The 24,261-nt window shown below is 52.8% G+C and overlaps 6 protein-coding genes across 6 annotated transcripts; 3 read left to right on the top strand and 3 right to left on the bottom strand.

Moving 5' to 3' along the window:
• Window positions 1-1,844: 1,844 nt before the first annotated feature.
• Window positions 1,845-3,758, bottom strand: CONPUDRAFT_85076 (uncharacterized protein). Its single transcript, XM_007775640.1, has 3 exons — window positions 3,401-3,758; window positions 3,163-3,344; window positions 1,845-3,102 (listed from the first exon to the last, which is right to left on the bottom strand). The coding sequence occupies exons 1-3, from the start codon at window positions 3,534-3,536 to the stop codon at window positions 2,020-2,022; spliced, it is 1,401 nt and encodes a 466-aa protein (XP_007773830.1). The 5' UTR covers window positions 3,537-3,758; the 3' UTR covers window positions 1,845-2,019.
• Window positions 3,759-7,205: 3,447 nt separating this feature from the next.
• On the top strand, window positions 7,206-9,185 carry CONPUDRAFT_111585 (purine and uridine phosphorylase). The gene is made up of 9 exons (XM_007775639.1): window positions 7,206-7,323; window positions 7,400-7,470; window positions 7,565-7,785; window positions 7,925-8,066; window positions 8,132-8,161; window positions 8,220-8,302; window positions 8,369-8,468; window positions 8,607-8,927; window positions 9,013-9,185. The coding sequence occupies exons 1-9, from the start codon at window positions 7,299-7,301 to the stop codon at window positions 9,058-9,060; spliced, it is 1,041 nt and encodes a 346-aa protein (XP_007773829.1). The 5' UTR covers window positions 7,206-7,298; the 3' UTR covers window positions 9,061-9,185.
• A 3,324-nt stretch (window positions 9,186-12,509) lies between these two features.
• Window positions 12,510-15,030, top strand: CONPUDRAFT_139822 (amino acid permease; the record flags this gene model as incomplete). Its single annotated transcript, XM_007775638.1, has 11 exons — window positions 12,510-12,661; window positions 12,724-12,844; window positions 12,898-13,024; window positions 13,231-13,344; window positions 13,482-13,512; window positions 13,610-13,829; window positions 13,885-14,100; window positions 14,177-14,252; window positions 14,314-14,642; window positions 14,733-14,969; window positions 15,010-15,030. The coding sequence occupies 11 exons, from the start codon at window positions 12,510-12,512 to the stop codon at window positions 15,028-15,030; spliced, it is 1,644 nt and encodes a 547-aa protein (XP_007773828.1).
• Window positions 15,031-15,741: 711 nt separating this feature from the next.
• CONPUDRAFT_131250 (FAD/NAD(P)-binding domain-containing protein) lies at window positions 15,742-17,462 on the top strand (the record flags this gene model as incomplete). Its single annotated transcript, XM_007775637.1, has 4 exons — window positions 15,742-15,917; window positions 16,006-16,167; window positions 16,198-16,489; window positions 16,547-17,462. The coding sequence occupies 4 exons, from the start codon at window positions 15,742-15,744 to the stop codon at window positions 17,426-17,428; spliced, it is 1,512 nt and encodes a 503-aa protein (XP_007773827.1). The 3' UTR covers window positions 17,429-17,462.
• A 329-nt stretch (window positions 17,463-17,791) lies between these two features.
• On the bottom strand, window positions 17,792-21,646 carry CONPUDRAFT_169078 (glycoside hydrolase family 31 protein; the record flags this gene model as incomplete). Its single annotated transcript, XM_007775636.1, has 15 exons — window positions 17,792-18,367; window positions 18,418-18,579; window positions 18,630-18,806; window positions 18,870-18,978; window positions 19,036-19,238; window positions 19,305-19,545; window positions 19,621-19,684; window positions 19,742-19,770; window positions 19,833-19,885; window positions 19,949-19,967; window positions 20,108-20,303; window positions 20,769-20,956; window positions 21,012-21,309; window positions 21,365-21,500; window positions 21,550-21,646. 15 exons carry the CDS (start codon window positions 21,644-21,646, stop codon window positions 17,979-17,981), a joined length of 2,361 nt encoding a protein of 786 aa, XP_007773826.1. The 3' UTR covers window positions 17,792-17,978.
• Window positions 21,647-22,144: 498 nt separating this feature from the next.
• CONPUDRAFT_85074 (uncharacterized protein) lies at window positions 22,145-23,294 on the bottom strand. Its single transcript, XM_007775635.1, has 7 exons — window positions 23,181-23,294; window positions 22,989-23,119; window positions 22,900-22,941; window positions 22,708-22,850; window positions 22,580-22,658; window positions 22,353-22,532; window positions 22,145-22,273 (listed from the first exon to the last, which is right to left on the bottom strand). Exons 2-5 carry the CDS (start codon window positions 23,025-23,027, stop codon window positions 22,646-22,648), a joined length of 237 nt encoding a protein of 78 aa, XP_007773825.1. The 5' UTR covers window positions 23,028-23,119; window positions 23,181-23,294; the 3' UTR covers window positions 22,145-22,273; window positions 22,353-22,532; window positions 22,580-22,645.
• Between the last annotated feature and the right edge of the window lie 967 nt (window positions 23,295-24,261).

The following is a 24,261-nucleotide window of genomic DNA, read 5'->3' as shown; positions in this document are numbered from 1 at the left end:
GTATATGAAGTTCCGTATGTCTCTAGTCTTAGTATCATCTAATGCGCCCAATAGCTTGCGAAGGGACCCGCGAGCGTGGTTCATGTCCAAAGCCCTGCCTTGCAGGTAACGGAATGGAACCTCAAATATTCGTCATATTCGAAGCCGAAAGCCTAGAATATGGTTGTAAAACATGACGCCGAGTACAAAAGATGTGGTGTCCTCTTATTGGCAGGTTTGCTCCAGGCGAAAGATCAACCTTTGTCTGCTTCGGTAGTGTGTTTCTAACTCGGCGTTAAACGTCACGGTGTCTGTCTAGGATAAAAAGGGTCAATGGAGCTGAACGGCCTCCGGATTGACGGCACAAGGGACAGTAAGACGCTATCGACGAGACAGTTGCCGCAAGTTGGACAGACGTGCGAGATGGTGGTTCGTTAGCGAATCACAACTGTGGCGAGCCTTGAGGAAGCGGTAAGAAGCCGTCTCTGCCCTATAGTATCACAAAGACCCCCATATTTGAAAAGGAAAGATGCATGACTTTGCGAATGACATCTCGGAGAACGTGGCTGACTTCTACGACTAAGTTAAACAAGAATAACGCAACACGGACTACTCGGACAGGCTAATTCCTAATCACTTTCTACGGCCATTCAATTTGTCCATACCTAAATGCGCTATGGCAATCCCGTTACGTGCAGAACCCACCGCAGTTTTGCTGAGGACCATGCCAATCGCACCCCTGCTGGACGCGTAAGTAGTACATAGCATCGTTCGAGACGTCAGAAGAGGGATGGTTTGCGGCGACCATCGCACCCTCTCAAAAGGTTGGATTCACCATGAAAGACAAGCTCAGATAAGAGTGTCGAGTGTTTGCTGCGCTTACTGTACTATGTATGATAAGTTTTCTAACACTGAAGCATCCTAATGAAGCTCTCGCCGCCACACAACAAAATGGAGAACACTTGAGAAATGAACTCCGTTGAGCCTGTGGCGCACAAACAACGCTCGGGGAAAATATGTCACTGCTGTCAGATCATTCAGGGCGGGCGAATAAAGTGTCCGCTTAACTCCCGTTTTGATCGTCGGGCAAGACACGCACTGGCTGGCTCCTCGGCGTTGCGAAACGCTCTGAAAGCATGTCAGGACATGTGGCAGGACTGTGGCAGAACGTAACGTTGCCTTCCATCATTCTTCTTCTGTCAGCAGCCCCCTCGTTGAGACGGGGGCGCGAGAAGGTGCGAAAAAAGTTTGGGCTGCACATGCGCCCACACTCCAGGCGGTCCACTAAGCGAGCGGTCGCTTGGCATATCTTGTCACCTGGCGCTCAGCCGGTCCCTTCCTCTTTCGGGAGACGACAGCGGAAGCAAATTCGCAGCAAAGATCCTCGCCCGATCGCGGAAATGAAAGTTCATGAATTTTCATTTTCCTCAGAATCAACCGCCGTCGACCGCCACAACATGCGCCTACGAGCTGTTATATATCCAAAAGATGTTTTTTGGCGGCACACGACAGAAAACATGCTCGAGGAGCCAGCACAGGCGCATTTTGCGAATGTTCTAGACATTTTGACACGGTTGCACGGCCAGTCCAGAAAGACCGCTTCGAGCGTCTATCATGGAGATGACGTATTGCGCCCGTCGGCTTAAAGCCTCTTAAGGCTCACAGGATGTCGGTTCCCGCTTCGTCTGGGTCCGAGAGGAGGATAGGGCCCTGTCGACTTGGAGCCCGGCGGAGATCACCCTCGATACTGCGGAAAGGACAGGTGCATCGGGCCATCAAAGACAGTGCTCGGAGTGAGGTTAACGTCAAAACTTTTGATACATTGTGTGACACGCAGACATTAGGATAATTTGACAAAACAAGTGGGTAGAGTGCAGAGAAAGCATGAGAGCAGTTCGAGAGCTATGTTATCAGCACGAGCGAACGAAAAGATAGAGAAGAAAGATGAAAAAGAAATAGAGTCCCGTTGAAGAAGCAGACAGTCTAAGGCGTATGGGTTAACTAGATGAGTCTAAGGCTCGTCCGCGAGTTTATCTAAGATCATGAGCGACCAGGAAGGTCCCCGCGCCAGTACGGCATCGATTGCGATCCGTCACCACCAGCGGACACCGGGCTTGACATACTGGGGCTGTAATTGGAGGGACGTATGGGAGGAAGCGATGGGAGGGTCTGGCCGGGGTTATGGAAGCCGTGGTGCCCGCGTGCGTGCGGGTCGTCAGGCACACCAGCATAACTGCCATGCACGCCATATTCTGAGGAGGCATATCCGCCCCCCGGGTCCCTCGCGAACCCTCCGCCGGTCGGAGGAGGTAAGCTGAGGGGTCCGCCGTACCCACCTGTCGTTGACAGCGGCGAATGGGGAGCATAGCCGCCGCCGTTGTCTGCAGGGAAGGCGGCCTGAGGGTGGCCAGAGTGCCGCGGCGGGAAGGGGGGACTGAGACTGGGGAACGGCGGTGGGCCAGTGCTTTGCTGGGGGAGGCCCGGTGCACCTGCATCTGGCGACGGATGGTTACTGGGCCAGCCCCGGGTGGGCAAGTACTGCCCGTTATTGCCAGAGCCGCGATCGGCACCTGGAGACCAGGACTGATGAGAAGCGCGCCTTGAGTCACTTCCTGGGGGCCACATGCCTCCAGACTCTGGGTAGAACGCGGATTGAGAGGATGAGGGATAGCCAAAGGTAGAGTTCGAGGGTTCCGTATCTGGCGTGCGCGCCGAGGACATGCTGTGGGCGGGTCTGTCGTAGGGCGAGGCCATATAAGGCATCCGCTGGTCTCCGATGGCAGAGTTGGGGAAAGAAGGCGAATGATGCGTTGGGGGCACGTTGGAGTGCGACTGTCGAACGTCCGCGTCAGGAGTGATGCCTGTGGAGACGCTCGAGTAACGATGCTCCTGCCGGCTTCCGAGCATCCGGGTCTCCTCAAGCTCGGACGGGTCTACGACAGGAGAGACGTCACTATACTCGGGGGTATGCCCGTCATCGTGGGAGGCGTGGTCTGTCCCAGAATCCGAACGGCGCTTCCTACGGCTATTGTTCGGGCGGCGGCGGTATACATAGTCGGGGTACTTGAGGTTGAAGTTGTCCTTGAGCTGCTTAGCTTGGTCTAGATAGAATTGCTTTTCGGACTAGTCGGGCGGCAAGTTAGTGATGGACAGATGGGGGAGCCGATGGGAAGGGAAGCGTACTATTGCCATCTGGGTCCACTCCTTGCTCAAAATTTTACTGACTTCTCCCGTGCGCAACGATTGATTCTCGGCTGCGACCTGGGGACGGCGTCGGCGCGCGAAAATCATGAACGCGTTCATGGGACGCTTTGGAGTGCCGTCGGCATTCAGAGTCTGCGAGATGAGAGCTGCATTGGAGTCGTCTGTACGGCACAGAGGATCAGGAGGCGATGAAGAGGGAGAGGGGACGTGAACGCACCATCCATGTCGGGCTCTAGCTTCGTACCATCCGGGCCAGCCAAATAGCTCGCATCCTCCTCCGAATCGGTCGGTGAGTGGTGATCTTCGCGTTTGACGTCTTTAAGAGAGGTCCTATAAGTATCTGTGACTGCCATTTTGTCGAAGTGATCTGGGGTGCGGTGGTGGGTCATAGACGGGGGAAGGAAGAAGCAAGAGGGGTATTTTTGAGCAAGAGCCGAGGTCTTGAAGGAATGAAGGGGCGAAGTTTGATACGATCGGCAGTCCGCCCGTTTCAGAACCGGCTGAGGGGTCGATGAGTCTGTTACGAAGGCGCTGCTTCCGCTAGTGCGCCCAGAAGAAGGGAGGGAGGTTGTGACGTACTGGAGTCGAGGAGACAAGGCATGAAACAAGAGGCATGACAAAGGTTAAAGAGGCACGCACATCTGATCGAAAAAAACACGCTTGGCTGGAGATCTAGGTTCGCGGAGCTCATTAAGACTACACAATTTGGAAGTTCGAAGGGTCACATCATTGGAACCGAGCGGCTCACAGGCACTTTCGGCAAGTGCAACCATTTCTCCGTCCTCGAGGAACCTTGCAGAGGCGCCGTGATGCGAGGTGCAACCAAAGATGGCCGCATGGGTACCCGTAGTACGAGAGGTTCGTGTCGATTCCTGAATCCCTGCACCCTCTTCCGGCTAGACCCTACAGGAAGGGCCTTTCCTTCCAGGCCCTCAAATGCCCCCCCTCCGCCCGCTCGCACGATTCCGAGGCTCGTCCAGAGAAGGATATACTTGCAGAGGCAGGACCCTTGTTGGACGCGTGACTATACTTGGCTGTGGATGTCACAGGCCAGGTGTCGCTTCGCTGTCGTGAAGGCTCACAAGATCTGGTCACTGACCTGGAGGCAGTAGTAGCTCTCTGTCAACCTGGGCGCGTTTACCTTAAAACCCAACGTATCTTCTCTCGCCGCTTACTTGCCATGACAGGCACTAGTCCGTTCTACTGGAGCCGAGCGGAGATTTCTGAGATGAATTTTGGCATCGCGCGAAATGACTTTTGCTTCCAGCTCACATGCCCGCTGACGGTGCGCGGGTCCAGGTGTGCCCGCGTCGACCCCAACCCTGGGGTTGTCTCTGTGTACGCAATTGCTCTGGCAGACGATTTGTCGTATCTCAGATGGGACGGTTCGGAGCCCGTGGTCGTGGTTTGCGTCCTGAGGTTTACGGCAACGTCCGATGCGCCGTATGTTCCTTTTGCCTCCGCCAGCGCGGAGGCTATGTTGGCCCAGCCAATCCATGGCCAGGCCCGAAGTGGGTCAGGTATAGCAACACCCTAAAAGCCACAACAAGGTTGGGGTATTTCTCTTCATGTGTCATTAGTGCATGTCTTCTGCCGCCGATCAAGGACTTCCTCATACACCCTCGCAGTAGCTCGCCTCCGCCTCCTTCTCCTCGTTCGCGGGCGCGAGCATCAGCTCAGATCTAATATACTCGATTAACTTATCATCCTATTCATTTGCTCCGGAACATGCATATTCACTAACCCAGCGATCTGCGTTGCGGATGATGTCGAAGCCTGTCCAGATTTCAAATTCTCAAACCTTTCTCATGCGGCGCCTTTACGAAACCTCCCCATCTTCGCGTTCCCATTTCCCACCGCCAGCAGCCGACTGACAGATCCAAACCCAGTCCAACGGCCCACAGTAGCCCACAGTCTGATTGCCCTTTATCTCTCCTTCTTACTTCCTGCGCTATTCGCACTCTACGCTCTCTACAAGGTTGTGGGGGTTCACTTGGGGATATCTGGGGACACACGCGCAACACGCCGTCATTCTTTGGGACTTTCGTCATTCCGCGTCACTAGGAAGTCCAACTACGTCCCCAGTGGACTATTGACGCATCCGCTGGACAGTTGACCCCTAAACGTGATACATATTATCACTCGCAACTCGCGAAACGAGGACGTTCATAAAGTTTTCATTGATCAATCCAGATCATGCAAGGAAATCATACGAGATTCGCCCAATAAACTTTCAAGGGCGACTGCGCTTCAGATCTCGGACGGCCGCCCATGTAATCTCGGAGTGTAAGTTAGATATCCGTCTCCGAGAGACTGGCGTCACTGCACCGAACACCTGAACGCCGGGATGACCCGGAGGAGTGGACATGGACCGGAACGCTAACGTGAAGCATCAGCTGCCCCATCCGCTCTGTATGATTGGCGCATTGACCATGAAACCGCCTGACGGAGAGTGATGTGCCACAGCTGCAGTCCATCGATCAGACTAACTGTCCTTCATCTCTCAGGGGCGTTTTGGGGCGCGGAGGGTTTCGTGTCGCCGGTACTTAGACCACGGGCTATGAACGGTCTGGAAACACAAAGAGGGATGCGATAAACCAGTCGACCTACCCAGAACCGATCTTCGGGCTGATGTTGCACGCGGTGAAGCAGGAAGCGCCTGTCTAACGCGGGTTGTGCGTCCCGCTATCGGCTCTACTTTTCCAACGACGAACACAGAGGGCACTTACGTTGCTATCTTCAGCGGGAGCCGTCTGCTCTGAGCTCTGAACTCAAAAAGGTGAGTCGCACGTTATCATAGGTGTCAAATACTTACGTTGGACTTCACCCCAAATGCGTCGCTTCTTCCTCAGGTCGCCGGTAAGCTTCACTTTGCATGCCCAATTTACATCGAGGTGACCCACGACATTAGGTTTATGATTTGGACAACGATCATAACGTAAAGTTCGTGTTCCGGCGCCAAGCTAGCCATTCTTTGCTCTGGTACCCATCAGGCCGAAGTGAGGTACATCGATGTCGGACAAGACCAGCCGGAACGGGGGCATAAATGGTAGACCATGATGAACCAGACTGAGAGATTGCTGATCCCTGAAAGCCTTTGGACAGCGAGCAATGGCTGTCCCAGGCAACATAGAGCTCGTCCGGAAGCACACGATAGCCAAAAATTTCTGCTCTTCGACAAAGAAGGGGCCCGGCCGCTGTACCGATGGTTCGCGCGCTCTGGATTTTTGGCTTTGCTCAGCCAATAAAGAGACTCTGCGGAGCCAGCATTACGCTATCGTTGGCAACGTTGCACAGAGAACACGCATCGGCCGCAGAGGGCGTGAGACGAGACACACGGACGCGAAGGTTTCCGGTCGTCCTCGTCCGAAGGTAGGCCGATCCCATCGATGCGTTCGCCTTTTGCCCACAAGGCTCCAGAAGCACAGATGTCCGCATGGACAGGTCGCCACCATCTCAGGTACGAACAAGTCGTCGTTCGCAGGCTGGCTCTGTGTGCAGATGGGGACGCAGAGAAAGGAAAGCCGGAGGCGTACTCGGATGCTGCCTGATGAGATGAGCCGACGAGCACATAGGACCGTCAGGCGGAGGAAGACTACACGAGGCGTCGGCGCTCGGAGTCGAACTGGAGAAGATGAGGAGAAGGCACACCCGGGCGAGGTGCTGCTGGTCCTGTGAACGAATCTCGAGATAAGCGAATCGATGGTGGGACATGGAACCGGAAGGAGGACCGCACGATCGCGAACGCCACTTCGGGTGGGGGATTTCATATGCTCTGAGCATGTCGCCTCTGGTCCAGCGTCAACCCCGCCGATCTGTAGGTAGGGGATGGATGGATTTGGTGGCTGGTAAAAGGTTAGTGCGATGTTGAAGGAACAACTTTGGGACGCGCGCGTCAGGAAGGTGGCGCTTAGTCATCTCTGCTGACTCATCCATTCTGACTCCGCGCCATCGCTCACTGCGGAACGGACGAACGCGTCCTCGTCGTCACGGTCTGTGCTGGTGAGCATCGCATACAATCTCCATTGGTGGTATCTATCTACCCCGCTCATTGCAGGCTGGAATCCAGTGTCAACGTTGCAAGAACGCATACAGGCACTTAGAAGGGCGGACACATGAAGGACCTTCTCACCGATGCGAGTCAGTCGCTCAAGATAATCTCCTATTATCAGCTCACGCGCCCTGACTGCGCCTTGCCTTCTTCGAAACCTTGCAGACTTCCCAAAGACCCAGGATGGGCGAGTGTATCACCTGGGCATCCGCGCTGGCGAGGTCGCCAACCGCATCGTACGGGAGTCCCCTTGAACTCTCGTATTTCTCCGGCGTACTAATCCATGGCTGCGTGCTGATCCACGGCTTTGTGGTGATTTGAAACATGCAGGTCACGATTGGCTCGACCTCGCGCGCCCATCGCATCGCCGCGATGCTGGATGCCGAGCCCAAGAGGTTCGAGCTATCCTCCGAGCGAGGCTTCCTGACCATCACGGGCCGCTACAAGGGCGTGCCCGTTTCGATTGTGTGTATCGGTATGGGTGCTCCCAACGTGGACTTCTTCATCCGTGAAGTGAGAGAGTGCATCGAGGGCGACATGGCTGTCATCAGGTTTGGTTCTGTCCCCCATCTTTCCAACAATCCGTCTTTCTCGGTACTGATTATCTCGGCGGCTGTTCTGTCCCCCTGCGCACGCCCATACGTGCATACATGCATATGTGTTGTGCTTTGTGTTCTTTCCGGAAATCAGGCTAGGCTCGTGTGGCTGCCTGACAGATCTCCCGGTGGGCTCGCTGGTGCTTCCGACTGCCAGCGTCGCAGTAACTCGGAACTTCAATTACGATTTCGTCGAGGGCGATCCATGGGAAGTACCCTACCATGTCTCTAGGCCCGTTCGTACCTGTCCGGTTGTTTACATCGGGAGTGGCCCCCGAGCTAATTAGTCCTTATGCATCAGGTCCAAGCAGATCCTCTCTTGCACCAGACCGTACGTCGGACTGTCACTCTAGCAGCCGATTCGCTCGGAGGCACTGAGTCCTTCGTAGCTGAACGACGCGCTGGCGCGAGCGCGTCCTGCGGACTCGAATACGGCCATATTTGCGGACGCCGTAAACGCCTCAGCAGATAGGTATGCATACTTTTCCGGCATCGCATCTCTACAGCAAAAGGCTTGGTGCTGAGGCGTGATCTCGAGCTTTTACTCTTCTCAGGGGCGCCAAACAGCGTTCCACGACCACAACTCCGACTTGATCGAGAACCTCAAGCGGGCAGTACCCAAGTTAACGACCCTTGAAGTACGCTCTTTCCAAATCCTCTCCCTGCCCCCTCGAACTTTGGCCAACCTCCATTTCTCTGTCCATTTTACTCCACGGAATTCGCCACGCTGCCATTATGAACCCAGTACTAACTCCTTGTGGTCTCGACCGAAACAGATGGAAACCTTCTACGTGATGCACCTCGCACGTTCATGGCGGGGTAGCACCGACCTCTCGTCGCCATCGTCGGCCCCTCCGCTCACCGCCGGCCCGGTGCGCCCCGCTGACCCCGCGGGCAAGCCGCAGGGCCAGCACGCACGGGTGGGTTCTCGTAGCAGCGCCGCCCGCGCGAGCGTGATCAGAGCGGCTGCGGTGCACATGGTGTTCGCGAGCCGGAGCTCGAGCGACTTCATCACGCCTGAGAAAGTCGCCGAGGCGGAGGAGTGGACGGGGCGCGGGGTGCTGGAGGCGCTGATTGCGTTTGATGTGCCTAAGGGGGTGAGTCGGTGTTCATATTCATGCGGACTGTAGTTTTGTCTTCGGAGCCGGCGGCTGAGAATGTTTGGATGCGCGTTTCTTGCAGAATCTGCATCCGGAAGAAGGGTCTGTGTGGGATCTGAATGGGAATTGAGCCGTGTGCTTGATTTTGAAGGATTTAGACGTGTATAGGTATGTAGTAGACAATGTCACAACTCATAGAGTATCCTGCGAAGCGCAGACAAGTGCAAAACAAACGTCTCCTGTTTACGCTTCAACTCCACCCCATCCAAACTCTGTTCAATCACGGTCAGCCCAAAGTTCATGTGTATAATCGATTACGCCAAATTCGGCCCCAACTTTGTCGATTGAACGACACCTTAGCCAACCCGCTGAAAGGTATCATTGCCTATGTATTGAGGGGTGATCAAGTTGCCTGTACATCGTCGACGAGATTCCGGCCCATTAGCCCCCTAGTCCTGGTGGATGTCTTCGGGCGGGATATGCGATCTTCTGCTTCAACGTCGTGGAATGAGGTTGAAAGTTGGTGACACACGACATTTAGCTCTCAATTAGGCGATCTTCGTTTCCCCCTTGCTGTTGTCACCAGACATCAGAACCTCATTATCTACGCACCCAATAGCTTGTACTGCAAGCATTTCTCAATAATAGTGGTATTATTACTTGAAATTTGTTTCAAAGATTAAGGTGAACATGTTTCAATCATTGGTTCCTCATTATTTGAGTTATTATCAAAGACAAGAAAGGAACACGCCTGTTACTGACAGCCGAACAACCCTGTTTTTAGATAAAGTTATCAAACAATGAGGAACTAGTTATTGAAAATTGTTCACCTTAATCTTTAAAATAATTTTCAAGTAATAATGCCGCTATTATTAAGAATTGCTTGCAGTGTAGATGACCAGTAGCCACTAGGATTCCCGCGTTCAAAGATACCACCACCGTTTTCGAGATCAGCCAGCCTTCTTTCCGTACATCCATGTCTTCACCCTCGTCACCTCTTACACTGTTTACCCTCATTATTTCACGCTTACACCCTTGCAGAAGAAATGCGGTACTGGGAAAGTGTCTAGTACGATGATGAACCGATGGTAAGGGAATAAAAGCAAAGACCTCGCAACACGCCAATGACCAACTTTCGAGTGACAATCAGACGATTGAGAATTTTTTTTTTCATCTTTCATATGGGTGGGTGATCGAGCATCGAACATTTTTGAAACTCCTCAATCTAGGTAACACAATGAGCAACTCTTCGTCCTACTCGTAACTCAGATATCAGAAGTTTTAGCTAGAGATTTCGAGTATAAGTATCAAGTCTCGGCCTCTGCGTGAACGGTGACTGCCGTTCTTTTTAGTTAGAAAGACTTGCGTGTAGTGTAGTATCACAACCGCCGATAAGCTATCTATCAATACATGGTTTTCTCCCGTTGTGTGATCAGGAACAGATGTCAACTCGTAGTGCAATCGTTCAGTTGTACTACTGTACCTACATGACCGTAGGTTCGTCACGCCTCACGCTTGACCCGTAAAATGAACTTAAGACCTGGCTCGTCACCCATTACACAAGAGAATGAACCTCACTGCGTGACGAAAAATACTAATACTATTACATTCTGATGTAGTAAAACCGTTCGCTGCAGCGAGTGTTTTCTGCATTCCTTGCACTGTGAGGTTAAATTTTTCGAGACCCTTACCGCGACCGCAATTGACTGGAGATGAGATGTCGAGCTTCCCACTAGTGGCAGGCTTTAATTAGTCAGTCATACCGGTGGCGAGGGCTTGAGATGTTTGTGTACAAGCCTGATGGACGAGGAATGCCGGGACGCTGTAAAATGTGGTCCGCGTTGCCTTCTCCTTCCAATGAAACATCCTCTTCACCTTCATTTTATTAGTTATGTCTTGAGGATGTCACCAACCACCCTGGTTCAAAGTCACACGTTCGCCGGACGTTTGAACTTTGGCCTCATCGGAACTTATTTTGATTCCATGTCACGCAAAAATCCCTTGAACCTACGGTCGTGTAGGTACAGTATACTCGATGGGAGTGATCTTTTCCCCGCTGTCTTCAATATTCCATTTGATATTATAACTGGAGTGGACACTAGCTAATGCAAATGCCGGAACTCAGGCCTCAGGTTTTGGAAAGAATAATATTGGCATGAAGATACACACGGCACTGAGAACATTCATGAGGAGCTCTAGAGGGCCTTACATGGCACAAGGTCGCGAGATACCTTGTGAAGACGCGTATGATTGTACGTGTTGAACGGAGAGCATTTGACCAAATTGATTGCGTGTAACAAATGGGACAGCTTATTCTTTGATATTGTTTCCAGGCAAGCTATCAGTGTTAAAGCTTAAAGAGGCAATCGATTCGAAGAGTGGGAAGAGACGTAATAGTGGAGACTTTCGAGGCAATGTGATCAGGTTGCGAGGCAGGTCAATTCGGATCAAGCTGTTTGTAGAAAGAAGGTTTGATGAGCCAGTAGTTTTTGCCTTCTCGTCCCCTTGATCACCAGAAAGAAGTCTTTTCTCAGTTTTCTATATGATTCAAGGGGTTGTGAATCATACCAGTCTCATGAGTTAGGTACGCTTCTATGAAGGTGTACTCTGACGAGAAAACCATCGAACACCAAGTGAGAATGTGTATAGCCAGATGTGCCTGAAACGATTGGTAGCAATTGACCTACGAGCGCGGAGTGTTGACCGGCAACTCAAATCAAAGAATGAATAGGATACCAAGGTCCGAATTTAGCGCTATCAGCATCGGTCAACGCGTCCATTTTACTGTTGGCTTCCGTGATTTCACTGCTTGTTCAGTGCTCATGGCTTTCGTTGGGCAGGCTGGATACAGGACACAAGCGGCCAGCGTCAGGCGGTATTACAAAGACTGAGAAGTGGGTCATGATAGTACGCTGAGAGGATGGTTACTTTACTGTTATCAAGTTAAGCTATCAGCTGAATGATGCTGTTCCGAAGCGTGGTTCCTGTGGCGTCAGGGCGTTACTCCAAAGTGATAGCTTCGCACCATCACAGCGAAGGGCGACTTTATCAGCACTGCGTCATGTCAAATGAAGTTCGCTTTAGCTAGTTCGGTAAGCTAACGTTCGTGCACGTAACGAGCACATTCGGAATTAACAGCGAGACAGCCGGTTTCAAAGTCTCCGAGTCCAACATCTTCCGGTTCGAGATTTTGGCCACCGCCCCTCGCCCCTTGATCGGTTGGCGGATTACGAGACGGAAGCAAAATTTTGTCAAGGAACGGATTCAAGGGACGTCCAAGAGAGAGGATGGAGAGGCTAATTAAAGGTGACGATGATCAACGGCCAGCCAACAGGATCGCGTGAAAGCCAAAGCCCGCCTGAAATGAAGAGCCCCTAGCCGTTTGTAGCGTTCTCCCGCCTTATCTCTCGTACATACACGCTCCTCCGGCGCCGCTGATAGCCCGGTCTGCAGATGCTCAATCGAGCCCAAATGACATCCCTCAACGCCTCACAGGGACAGACGCTCGATAAAACCCTATAATAAACAAGCCACCAACGCTTCTTTTGATAGCTCCCAACTTTCCTCTCTTTCGACGTCATGTCTATAGAGGATGAAAACCACTTGTCCTTCAAGAACGAGAAGGGCAACGTTGACGTGCAAAATGTCGAGGATGGCGGGTACACGGAGCCTACCAATCAAGACCTTGCCCTCAATCGGCAGCTCAAAAACAGACATGTCGCCATGATCAGGTTCGTTAGCTATGCCATGCTTGCATTTGTCGTTGGCTTACAAATGGTTGTTCAACGTGTAGTATCGGTAGTGTCATTGGGACGGGACTCTTCCTCGGAAGTGCAACCGCGCTCACGAGTGGTGGGCCAGTCGGCACCTTGCTCGGTTATGCATTCATGGGGACCATCGTCTGGTGTGTCATGGTTCGTACCGCCCACGCACCTGTGTATATGCGCCTCTATAAGCTCGAAAACAGGTCAGCATCGGCGAGATGATTGCTTTCCTGCCTATCGCTGGTGGTCAGATCAAGCTCGCGGGGCGGTTCGTCGACCCAGCCTTTGGATTCGCAGTCGGGTGGAGCTTTTGGTACGGCTGGACGGTACGTAACTTTTACTCTGTTTTCCGTCTCCATTCTACGCGTTCCGTTATCTGTGCCTGGCGAACGTTTCCCGGTTACTACGGCATACGGAATTGACGCTCACCTTGACATTCACTGCCTCCCCCAGATCGTTCTCCCTGGTAAGCATTTGCATTTTCAGGGATTGGAATCCAGTGCTAGCGGACGACGCTAACGATAGTGCGTTTGCAGCGGAGCTGTCTGCAGCTGCGACTCTCATAGATTTTTGGCAGCCGGGTGTGAGCAATGGAGTATGGATAACGATTTGCCTCGTCGTGGCAGTAGGCATCAATATGAGCGGAGTAGGTGAGCATTTCGAGAGTTTGACCTACCGCATACATCCATCCCTCCTTATCGGTTCTGCACTTCCTACTTCCACGTCCCAACTTCATGCGAGGAGATCCACCCATCCCTATACTCACCTCATTTGTCATTTTGGATAGGCGTATACGGAGAATGCGAGTTCATCTTCTCGTCAGTCTATTTGTTATCTTTGATGTGACTGGCACGTCGACTTACCCTCGTCACTTTTGGCCCTCTTTGTTTGGACTACGTGTCTTGCTCTACGCAGCTCAATCAAGGTTATCACCATCACCGCGCTCATCATATTGGGGATCATCCTTGACCTTGGCGGTGGGCCGACGCATGATCGCATCGGCTTCCGATACTGGAAAAACCCGGGCCCATTCGTCCAGTTCAACAATATACCAGGAGGCACCGGACGCCTCGTCGGCTGGTCGCGCGTCGTCATACAGGCTGCTTTCTCCTACGCTGGTACTGAGACCGTTGCCGTAAGTCATGTGCCATCCAAAAGCAGAGGGAACGCTGATTCGACCGAGGGGGTAGATTGCGGCAGCAGAAGCGAAGAACCCGCGACGCAACTTGCCCAAAGCGATTCGGCGCGTGTTCTTCCGCATCGTGGTGTTCTACATTGGCGGCGTGTTCGTCGTCGGCCTGCTCGTGCCGAGCAACGATCCGCGTTTGAATCTTGCCGGGGACAACGCGACCGCAAGTCCGTTCGTGATTGCGATGGACAATGCGGGAATTAAGGGCCTGACTTCGGTGTGTCAACGTTGAACTCTGGCTTCATCCTGTAAAACATAAAAGAGTCTGACGGACGGGCGTGCTCGTCCTGCAGGTGATTAACGCCGCGCTCCTCACGGCAGCTTGGTCCGCTGCTTCGAGTGATCTGTACCTTGCCTCCCGTGGTCTTTGTACGTACCTTTATCCTTCCATCCTCCCTTCCGTACAGTAACTCACCTGTCGCTTCACTAGATGGCCTCGCCACCGCCGGCAACGCGCCCAAAATCTTCACGCGCACGATCCGCGGCGGCTTCCCCTACGTCTGCGTCAGCTTCTGCGCAGCCTTCTCGCTGCTCTCGTTCATGAGCCTCGCCTCGTCCTCGGGCCAGGTGTTCCTCTGGCTCTCCTCGCTCACCGCGACGTGCGGCCTGTGGGGCTGGTGCGCGATCGGGATCACCTATCTGCGGTTCCGCAAGGGATTTTTGGCGCAGGGGATGGACAGGAGCAAGCTTCCGTACACGAGCGCGCTGCAGCCGTACGCGGCGTGGTGGGTTGTGATTGGGTGTGTGCTGTGTATGATCGTGCGTTTTTTCATCCTTCCCCCCTCCACCTCTTCAAGTCCAGTCTACTTTTGCGAACGGGTCAGAGCTGACTGGTGCTGGATGACACAGTTCAGCGGATATGAGGTGTTCCTCACCGGGGGCTGGAACACGGCCACCTTCGTGACGAACTATCTGCCGATTATCTTGTTCCCCCTTCTATGGGTGGGCTGCAAGTTTTACAAGGGGACGAAGTTTTTTATTCCGCCGATGGACATGGACTTTGTGAGCGACGTGAAGGAGATCGATGCGATTACGACGGAGGATCCGCCGCCAAGGAATTGGGTGGAGAGGGTGTGGATGGCTATTGTAAGTTTTTTTATACTTTTGTTGTCTTTGAGGATTTTAGGCGCTGAATATCGCCTCGTAGATGTAAAGCGTGCGCGCAGAAGATCTGGCTTGAACATAGGATCAATAGGCGGGGCTGATCTCAGTCATGAATTTCACGACCGTTTCAGCATTGTTTCTTTTACTTACGTTGTACGCTATCAGCTGTTTCTTCTCGTTGCATTAACACGAACCTTACGAGGAGAAAATGGGCGGGCTTACCACGATTTTAATAGTGCTTTGTAGATAAGTACACTCAATTGATAATGCTTTCTTGGTTTCGTGAGGTCATGGGATGGGAGAGTGGAAGAAACCGTCCGCATCGTTGTCTGCCGAGTGATGGCTCCAGTGTGAGACGCGATGACGCGACATTTGTTCTTGCTTTCGAATGTCTTGTCTCAAGGGAAAGCAACCACTGCGCGGCCACATCCTGGACGGGCTCGCTGACGGTGATAAGCTCAAGCGCTCAAACTCAAGCCATGTCTTGACTACCCAGCAACATCGGATAATGAGTCACTTACGCCAACCATCCTTTCCCAATGGAGACGACGTCTGTCAGCAATGCCCTTTCGTTTCGGTCCTCGTTGACATCGCCCTGTAAGTACTCTCCTGTGATCCATTCCTGCTCTATCCAGCTCTGGATTGCTGGCTCCTCTCAGTTTCTAATTCTTGTTACGGCAGAGAGCGGTGTTGACTGATATCTGATCTCATAGCATCGACCACATACACTCCAACTTAACGAGACAAGGAACTCATGCCCGACGCGTTCCACCCCCCTCGACGCGTTCTCATCATAGGTGGAGGTCCATCTGGACTCGCGACGCTTCGCAACTTCAGGGAACACGGAAAATTCGAGGAGGTTCAGCTCGTCGAGAGGAGGGATGCGATTGGGGGTGTTTGGTGCGCCCATTCCAACAGATCCCGTCCTTCGTAGCCTCGCCTGATGTGAATGGCTTCTTCACAGGTACCAGCCTCCTCTACCGACCGCACCTGAAGCCAAACCAGAGCACCGCGACAGATGGCCACGGCCCGCGTATCCGGGGCTCGTGGGCAACGTTCTCCCCGAGTTCTTGTCTCTCGCTGGACATCCATTTCCGGAGCCGTTGAGGCCTGCACAGCCTTTCCCCATTCTTGAGGAGACGAGCACATATGTCATGGACTACGCCCGTTCGGAGAACTTGTTCGACTCCAACGAGTCGGGCAAGTGCAGAGTGCGGATACGGCTGAACGTCGAGGTGATTAGCGTTGGCGAGCTCGAGACAGGAGGATGGAGAGTCGTGTTGAAGGATTGGAGCAAGGGCGAGGAGAGCGAGGAGGTGTGGGACGGGGTGGTGGTTACAACGGTGTGGTATGATAACCCGCGGTATCCGGTTATCGACGGGTTGGTGGATGCGATTAATATTGGAGGGACAAATGGAGCTGCGGGTGCTGGAAAGGGGGGAAGGCTTGTTAGCCATGCTATCCATTGGGATGGTGTGGAGGACAATGGGTATGAGGGCAAGGTACGTTTGTTCAATCGGAAGGTGGGAGTCAAGTCATGATAGTGTCCTTCCCTCTAGCGTATCGCCGTCATCGGTAGTGCCAACTCTGCCAATGAGATCGCAGCAGCGCTCGCCAACGTGGTTTCTACTCCTATCTTCCGTTCAGTCAGACGCGTATCAATATTCCCTTCGGTCCTGGACGACAGGATTCAGGACGTTGCTCCTGTACAACGCGTCGAGATCGTTCAAGATTCTACCTCAGGTACACCATCGAAGCTCAACCTACATCTTCGAGCTGAAGATGGCCAAGACGGAGAGATCCTGAAGGACATCGACCACATCATCTGTGCAACTGGATATGTACCACATGTGCCCTATCTGCGTGTCCCCTTCCCTTCCAGAGCAGATGAGGCTATCCCGAGTACGCTCAAGCACCTGACAGGCCCACACGTCGCACCTATGCGCGTTCCATCACTTTACCGACACACAATCTACGCGCCCAACCCGACCCTCGCATTCGTCGGCGCCACAATCTCATTTGTTCCCTTCGTCCTCTCCGATCTAACGAGCACCTGGCTCGCGCTCGCCTGGCACTCTCAGCCGTCCTCAGCCTCGGACACCAATCCCATCCCAGTTCCCACAACCACAAGCGCCCGCCTCGAAGACGAACAGGCCCGCATCCAGCAGCTCGAAGCCGTGCGCGCAGAGACGGACAACCCGTCCGACCTGCTCAACTTCCACTTCCTTGGCCGGTTCGAGCTCGAGTTCGCGCAGCTCATGCGCGACGAGGTGTACGCCGCCGAGCCGGCTATGGCTTCGCCCGAGCGCAAGGGGAGGCCGCAAGCGGGTGGGCTGCTGGCGTGGGACGAGGAGCAGGACGGGCGGAGGTGGACGATGTATAGAACTAAGTTGGAGAGTTTGTATTGGGCGGTCGGGAAGGAGTCGCCAGCGAAGGAGTAGGATGTAGGATCTGAGTGGGTGGAGTAGAATATCCTGCTACATTGCTATTGTACACTGATCATGTCGTCTAAGAGTGAAATATATTGTTGTCAAAACTCGGAATCAAGTAAGCTGTACGAAGCATGTAGGAACTGGTGTGTATTCAGTGTATTTCTCCATTTTTGGCTGCCGTTCACGCACCAGGAGCATTGTGTTCTTATATCCCACTTCTATAACCTACTTGGACCGCGCGTTAGAGGCTTGATCATGACCTGAAGATCGCTGTGGCTGGTTTGTGTTTGTCTGCCTGCGAACAGGCGCTGATCCTGGTGGTTGTGATAACAGTAGGCACTCGTTTCCTTGCCTTCCGAGTGAGACCGTAGGAGAGTGCATTCCCGTTAAGTATCGAGAACTACATAAGACAATATATTTTCACTAAAGTACACTATCTTTACGAATTACGACCAGGTCACTTTCGTTCCTTGGTTCAAATCCACCGCCACATTCCCAACCACCAACTCCTGCGTCGCATCCAAATACGTGAAATTGCCCACCACCTGCCCACCGACGCTCACACTACTAAAACCGTCACGCTCTCGAGTTTTTGCTGGATGTCGTAGCCTCCCTGGCTCGAGATAGTCAACGCCCCACCTTGAGCGACGAAGCTCAAGGTACGACTGTCGCCTGGCGGAGAACTCTCCCCGTCGTCGACATACGCCGTCCCGAACGCGTTCCCACCCTTATCGAGAGAGACAAGCAGCTCGTATGGTCCACTACGCGTCTCATTGATCGTGTACCCTGGCTTAGCATGCAGGAGGAGCGCAGAGCCGTCCCGGATATGCACGTTGATGGTGCTCGGTGGTGCCTGCAGCGTCGTGTTCCCGCCCGAGGTGCTCGCGTTCACGGTGGCGTGCGTCCACCAGTCCCGCCAAGTGACGCTGCCGCGACCGGGGAAGATGCCTATGCGCTGACCAGACTATGAAATGATACTCTTAGATAAGCTGACGCACCATCGACTGTCGTGGCGTTCTCTTCCAACACGGGCGTGACCAGAATGTCGCTTCCAATGAGGTACTGACCATCGACGCCGAAGAGCTCTGGCTCGTTCGGAAATTCGTACCACAGCGCGCGATGGGAGAGCCTTGAGTCGATGCATTCGCGAAGAGGGTTTGCTGTATCGATACGGTCGCATTAGTATGAGTGGAAAGAGGGGAAGAAGTACGAACCCAGTACGGCAGCAGCGCATATCGCGCAGCAATCGCAATGCGAGTTGCGTTCGCAACGCTAGGCCAGCGGTATGGTTCCTGGGGGTTAGATCCGCCGTTGTGGTTCCTGTAGAAGGGCGCGAACGCAGAAAGCATGTGCCATCGGTTGCACAGTTCTTCAGTCGTGTTCCCGACTGGATGGATGACCCAGGCCCAGTCAGCGGTAGAACTTGGCAAAAACAGTGACTACCGCTCACTGAAACCGCATGTATCCGAGCCAACCATGGGAATCTGATACAGCTGGAACTGTAAAATGCCTTGGATGCTGAGGGACATCGACTGGAACGTGCTGTAGTTGTCTCCAAGCTTTATCGAGTCCAATCAAGCTCTGCATACATTCGGGGACAATGATAGAGGACGCACCCAGTGGCCAGCCCACTTTCCAGCCGAAAGGAATGTCGACCGCGCGATAATGAATGCGCGCTTTCCCGCTCGGAGCGTCTGAAGCGCGCCATGGGTCGCGATTTCCTCCATCAGCCCATACATGTTGTGGGTGTCATAATGGCTGTACCCGCCCGCATGCACCGCGTCGGGCGAGACCGTGCGGTTGTCCGACGGGCCATGGCCTGTTACAAACAACCAACTCGTCAACAGGCTATTTGATGACGTGATAGCGGACAGCAACCACGCACCATTATGTATCGCATACGGCGGACTCATCACATCCAAGCCCGTCTCATTCCCCACCGCGCGCTTCGCACCCGGGAAACCAGACTGGGAGAAGTTAGCCGAGCCGCACGAACCGGCGCACAGCGAGCTCGGCTCGTTCATGTCCAGCCAGATCCCGTCGAACTCGATGCCCGACTCGCTCCAGTTCTTGAGTGCCTGCGTCCACCAATCTTGGGTGTTGGGCGCGAACCAATCCTGCCAAGCCTGATGCGATGCGTTGCATCACGGTCAGTGGTTGCATGCATGGGAGATAGCACGGGCAGATAAAAGGGAACGTACGACGAATCCGGGCCACAAAGAGCCGACGAAGACAGTGCCGTTCGGGTTCTTGATCCAGACGTCCCTGCGGGTAAGCATATGTGAGTATGCTGGATCAACAAGGTCAATGTGTTTGGCTTACTTCTCGAATCCATCGACGAAAGGTGCGTACTGTCGACACCGGTGGTCAGCTCTTAAACGCTTATCTGGACCAGGCGTCGAGAGGAACTCACGAGGTCGGTAGAGTTCTGTGGTGTCGCAATCGCGACGTCCACAATTGGGATATCTACAGTGCCACAACCCGGCTCATCAGACGGACGCGCTCAAGGCACGTATAAGTGTTGCGTACAGTGCTGTCCATTGGCGTGCTGAGCAGACCATCATTATCGGCGTGTAAATCGGTATACCGCTCGATTGAAAGAAACATACCAGCTCGTCAATAAGTGCATTTACTTGATCAACAGGGAAGCCGACCGGATCGGTTGTGAAGTCTCGGTTATGGTTGTACATGTCGATGGTACCCAAAGCCCCATGCGGGCACCCACGCCGGGTACCCAATCATCTCGCCATACTGCTCAATCACCGACACGGGCGATGGGCCGGAGAAGAAGTAGGAGTCGAGCGTGCCGCCGAGGAGGCGGTACTCGATCAGCGAAACATTAGACTCGGGAGGAGTGGTCAGCAGAATATCGGCTCCGTTCGAGCTGCCTCGCTAAGTTAGCGGTCCAGTGTAATGGAGCAGATGACAGAAAATGGGAAGACACACGAGAAGAGAAGACACTACAGGCAAATGCGATAATTCTGGACCCGAAAATAAGGAGGAAAATGCACTGGAAAGTAAATATTTTCCTCCATATTTCCCTTTGACCAATAGAGGCCGAAAAAGTTTCATGTTCCAGTGAATTTTCAGGCGACAAAATCAAGCTTAACTTCCATTTATAAACATTAAGCGCTGGCGGAGATTCAACTCCTGCTTCAACCTGCCTTTTTGGGCCTCTTTGCGCACCAGAAAATGATAACTTTCCGCGTGCTTATTCCTAGCCCGAAAATCTGTAGGAAGATGTTTACTTTCCAGGTCATTTTCCTGCTTATTCTCGGGCACAGAATTAGCACATTTGCCTGTAGTGAGAACCCCGTGCGTCGCGGACGAGTTGTTGCTATCGTCGTACCGGTGCTCCATGTAGATCGGATGCGAACCGTATATGTTCTGGTCCTCTGGAGTTGGGGAGTCGCGTGTCCACAGCGTCTGGATGGAGCCAGGTCCACCATTTCCGCCGACGTCGCGTCGGAAACCGCTGCTCGCGACAACCTCGCCGAGTCCATAGATATTCGTGTTTTGAGGCAAAGCTGATGCCAACTGACATCATCAACGGCATTAGCGACTGTATGAACAAAGACATGGTGAAACTCACCTGGAGATACTGATCCTCAAAAATAAGCTCAAAGCTGTCCAGCGCAGTCGAGTTGTCCGTCGCATTCACAGGAGCAATCGGCGTCTTGGGTAGCGACGCTGTGCGTGTATCGAAAAGGGGCATCGAGCCTGCTGGGTCAGAGCGGCGTGTGATCCAAAACGCGAATGACGACGCGTCGTAGTTGAACACGAGGTCAGAACTGTTTGCGTACGACGTCGTGGGCGGTTCAGGGACGGGGACAACCGAAGAGGGGATAGTGTACTGTTGCTGTGCGTTGTCGAAGATATTGACATGCAACCTTCGACAGCGTTTTAGCGCGGGATGAATTAGAGTCGGCGGGGAAAAGCATGCACCTCTGCTGGGTCTCGTACGTGACCTCAACGGTCAGGTTTTGAATGTCATTCCCAAAGGCATTGCATGCTTCTCCGGCAAGGTTGAGGTGCGCGGTGAGTCCAGTGTCGGATTGCTTGAGATCCTGCAGAGTGTATCCTGAATATACGGTAAGCAAACGTGCATATATGCGCTCCATTTGGCTTACCAGGGCAGCTCGTTACATTATATGAGTACGTAGAGTTGGAACCGAGTGCCTTACTGGCAGACGCGAGCGCCACCAAGCAAAGCGCTAGCGACTTCATCTTTACGGACGTTGCAGCGATTCCGTCACGTCACGGTGCAGATAGACAGTTCCCTTCTGTATACCACAACGGTCGATTCAGTGGGCTGCCTGATGTGCTTTTCGCTGATCAATGCGGTGAAGAGTATGGTGTAAGATGGTGACAAGCAACGTGAGCTACGACGTGTAACGCACCAGTCTCAGAGCAAGGCCGCGCTCATGAGGTCGCCCTTGACCAGCCTTTATATGCGGCGCGAGACAGTCGCACACGCTGAGCGCAACAGAGCGTGCCAGCTGATTCAGAAGATTGATGGGGCTCCTTGACAGGTCCATTCCGAAATGAGTTGGAGACTTGAGTGAGCTGATGTTGATGTTCTGCTCAGAGCTCGTCAGATGATTGTTATGTTACTGTGAGAAGGACCGTAATCACCTTCCAGGGCTCCTTGGGGGTTCAGTCCCTATGAAAAATGACTCCGTCGCCACTCTTTGATACTCTTTCGTACTTATATCCCAACGAGTGGCAATATTCAAATTTCCCTTAAAGTAAGCCAATAGAGTACAAAGAGCAGCAATGTTATTTCGAATCGAAACTGTAGCGACGAAATGGTAGTGAATGGATCTATTTACACTCTTTGACGATCGTTCCTACCTGTTGCCAAAGAGTACGAACGAGAGCCAACGAGAGCCAATGAGCAATGAAAATGAAAGCATAGCACCGAAAATCTCACCGAAACAAAATAGTACGAAAGGCCAGCAAATGATAGCAATCGGAGAGAACGAGTGAAAAAGAGCAAGGAAAGTCGAATGAAGCAGCGTCGAATGGAAAGGGATGGGATCACATTGTGTTGCGCTTGCGTTTTCCGAGAGCGGCTTTCGTCCTTCGCGTCCTTGAACTGCTGCTCGTAAATCTGCCATACAGATGAGCATTGCACGCAAGAGGGGCACCAAGACGAACCTGTTATGGGTCCTCAGAGAGACTGCGAAAGTCACGACCAAGTACATGTCTTGTCGAGCGCCCAGGCTAAAATATATGCCTATAAACACCATTAGACATGCAAAGGGGAAAAGGAACATGGAACTCACATAGTACATATCTCTGTCGGCATACTAATCCATCCAGTGCTTATCTTCCCGGTATCTTTAGGCCCTTCTTCTTCCGAGGCATCTCCTGAGACTGTGTCACAGACGTGCTGGCTGACGTGTTCGTGCGATGGGTTTTCGGGAGCCTGTAATCAGAGTAAAATGTGCATTCCAACAGAAAAATCTAAGACTTACCCCCAAAATGGAGCAAACGTTAACAGGGGCAAGCGAAGTGCACTGGCCACGTTGAGATTAGAGGCATTGCGACAGAACACACCACTTACCTCAATCCCGAGTTGCTTTGCTACTCTTTCTCCCTCCATCCTGTTTTCCCCCGCCTCTATCGTCTGTTTGCTTCTCCAGATGAGACACGCTAGTAGGCTTGTCTACATCTGTGACATAATGACTACTATTTCTATTTGCATACTTTATTAGCACAAGTAGTCGCAGGTGCACGGGAAATAAGTAGTACTCACATACCAGGGAGAAACCATGCTGTCCGTGACCGATGCAGAGGGAGAAAACGTGCTGAAACAGAGGCAAGACGGCACCAGCGTTGGTGCTAGCTGGGCAAGGAGGATGTCGTCGAGGGGAGTGGGAGACGTTGGGGAGAAAGGTGCATTTCAACAAATCTGCTTTCCCCAACGCGCCTTATCACGAAGTCAGGAGCACGACTGGATTAGGCAAGTTCTTTCAGACCCCGCAGTGGCGCAGCCCCCATAGGATCTCATAAGGCAGCAGGCTGTTGTCTTCGGCTTTCACTGTTACTGCTGCAACCGGCTTGTTTTATTCGGAATTGACACTGAGATAATTAGAGCCACCTCAATCTCAGATAACCTAGTTAAAGCAAAGCTGGCATTGTATATAGCTCCCAGTGGATATAAGAAAAGACACCACCCTTTTACCAATCAGGATTAATGGTGCTACTGTGCCAAGTATACCGACATCGACGTCGCGACTCTTAATAGAACGGATTTGTGTTTGCACTGACACGATTTGGTTCAAGGGGATTCGAAACGGAGCCAGAATCAATATCATAAGCTAATATTCAGATTGGAATCGAACACCAGGTTGACGATGTTTGGTATGGAATTCAAATTCCATTCTCGCATTTTGACATCTTCTGTACTATTTCAGGCTATCATCTGGGCCCAATGGAGTAGAATGAGTGCCAAAGAGAAGGAACCTACTACAATGAGTAGCGACGGAGTCATTTTTCATAGGGGTTCAGTGAGGAGTCACTGGGGATGGATGAGGCATCGATGAGGGTCGAAGCTGAAGCGTGACGCGTTCAAGGGATGAGGGTGTTTATGCCCGGACGCTCGAAACGATGGGCACGAAATTGCGAAGTTTGCATGTCGTCATGTGGTAAACAAATGCAAAGCCACGTGGACATCCCCGATTCCGAACCAATCCCGAACCAATCAGGCGCTGCTCGGGCCTAAAATTGCAATCCCGCCTCTACATCCTTGGGTCCTCTTGCTCGCTGTTCACAGTTGGACGCACCCAGCGCACGGAGGGAACATCCTTCAACCTGTTCCTTTCCTTGCAAGTCTC

Source organism: Coniophora puteana, assembly GCF_000271625.1.
Source record: "Coniophora puteana RWD-64-598 SS2 unplaced genomic scaffold CONPUscaffold_15, whole genome shotgun sequence".
NCBI classification, from domain to species: Eukaryota; Fungi; Basidiomycota; class Agaricomycetes; order Boletales; family Coniophoraceae; genus Coniophora; species Coniophora puteana.
This window is presented reverse-complemented; position numbering and strand designations above follow the sequence as displayed.

What these genes read in the sequence shown, in the direction of transcription:
- CONPUDRAFT_111585 (XM_007775639.1), top strand. Translation starts at nt 7,299, where the DNA reads ATGAAGGACCTTCTCACCGATGCGA. An exon ending in GCGAGGTCGCCAACCGCATC is followed by an intron (nt 7,471 to 7,564) that starts GTACGGGAGTCC and finishes TGAAACATGCAG; the next exon opens with GTCACGATTGGCTCGACCTC. An exon ending in GGCGACATGGCTGTCATCAG is followed by an intron (nt 7,786 to 7,924) that starts GTTTGGTTCTGT and finishes TCCGGAAATCAG; the next exon opens with GCTAGGCTCGTGTGGCTGCC.
- CONPUDRAFT_85074 (XM_007775635.1), bottom strand. Translation starts at nt 23,027, where the DNA reads ATGGAGGGAGAAAGAGTAGCAAAGCAACTCGGGATTGAG. An exon ending in CAAAGCAACTCGGGATTGAG is followed by an intron (nt 22,942 to 22,988) that starts GTAAGTGGTGTG and finishes CAACGTGGCCAG; the next exon opens with TGCACTTCGCTTGCCCCTGT. An exon ending in ACGTTTGCTCCATTTTGGGG is followed by an intron (nt 22,851 to 22,899) that starts GTAAGTCTTAGA and finishes CTCTGATTACAG; the next exon opens with GCTCCCGAAAACCCATCGCA.
- CONPUDRAFT_85076 (XM_007775640.1), bottom strand. Translation starts at nt 3,536, where the DNA reads ATGGCAGTCACAGATACTTATAGGACCTCTCTTAAAGACGTCAAACGC. An exon ending in GCTAGAGCCCGACATGGATG is followed by an intron (nt 3,345 to 3,400) that starts GTGCGTTCACGT and finishes TGTGCCGTACAG; the next exon opens with ACGACTCCAATGCAGCTCTC. An exon ending in AGTGGACCCAGATGGCAATA is followed by an intron (nt 3,103 to 3,162) that starts GTACGCTTCCCT and finishes CCGCCCGACTAG; the next exon opens with TCCGAAAAGCAATTCTATCT.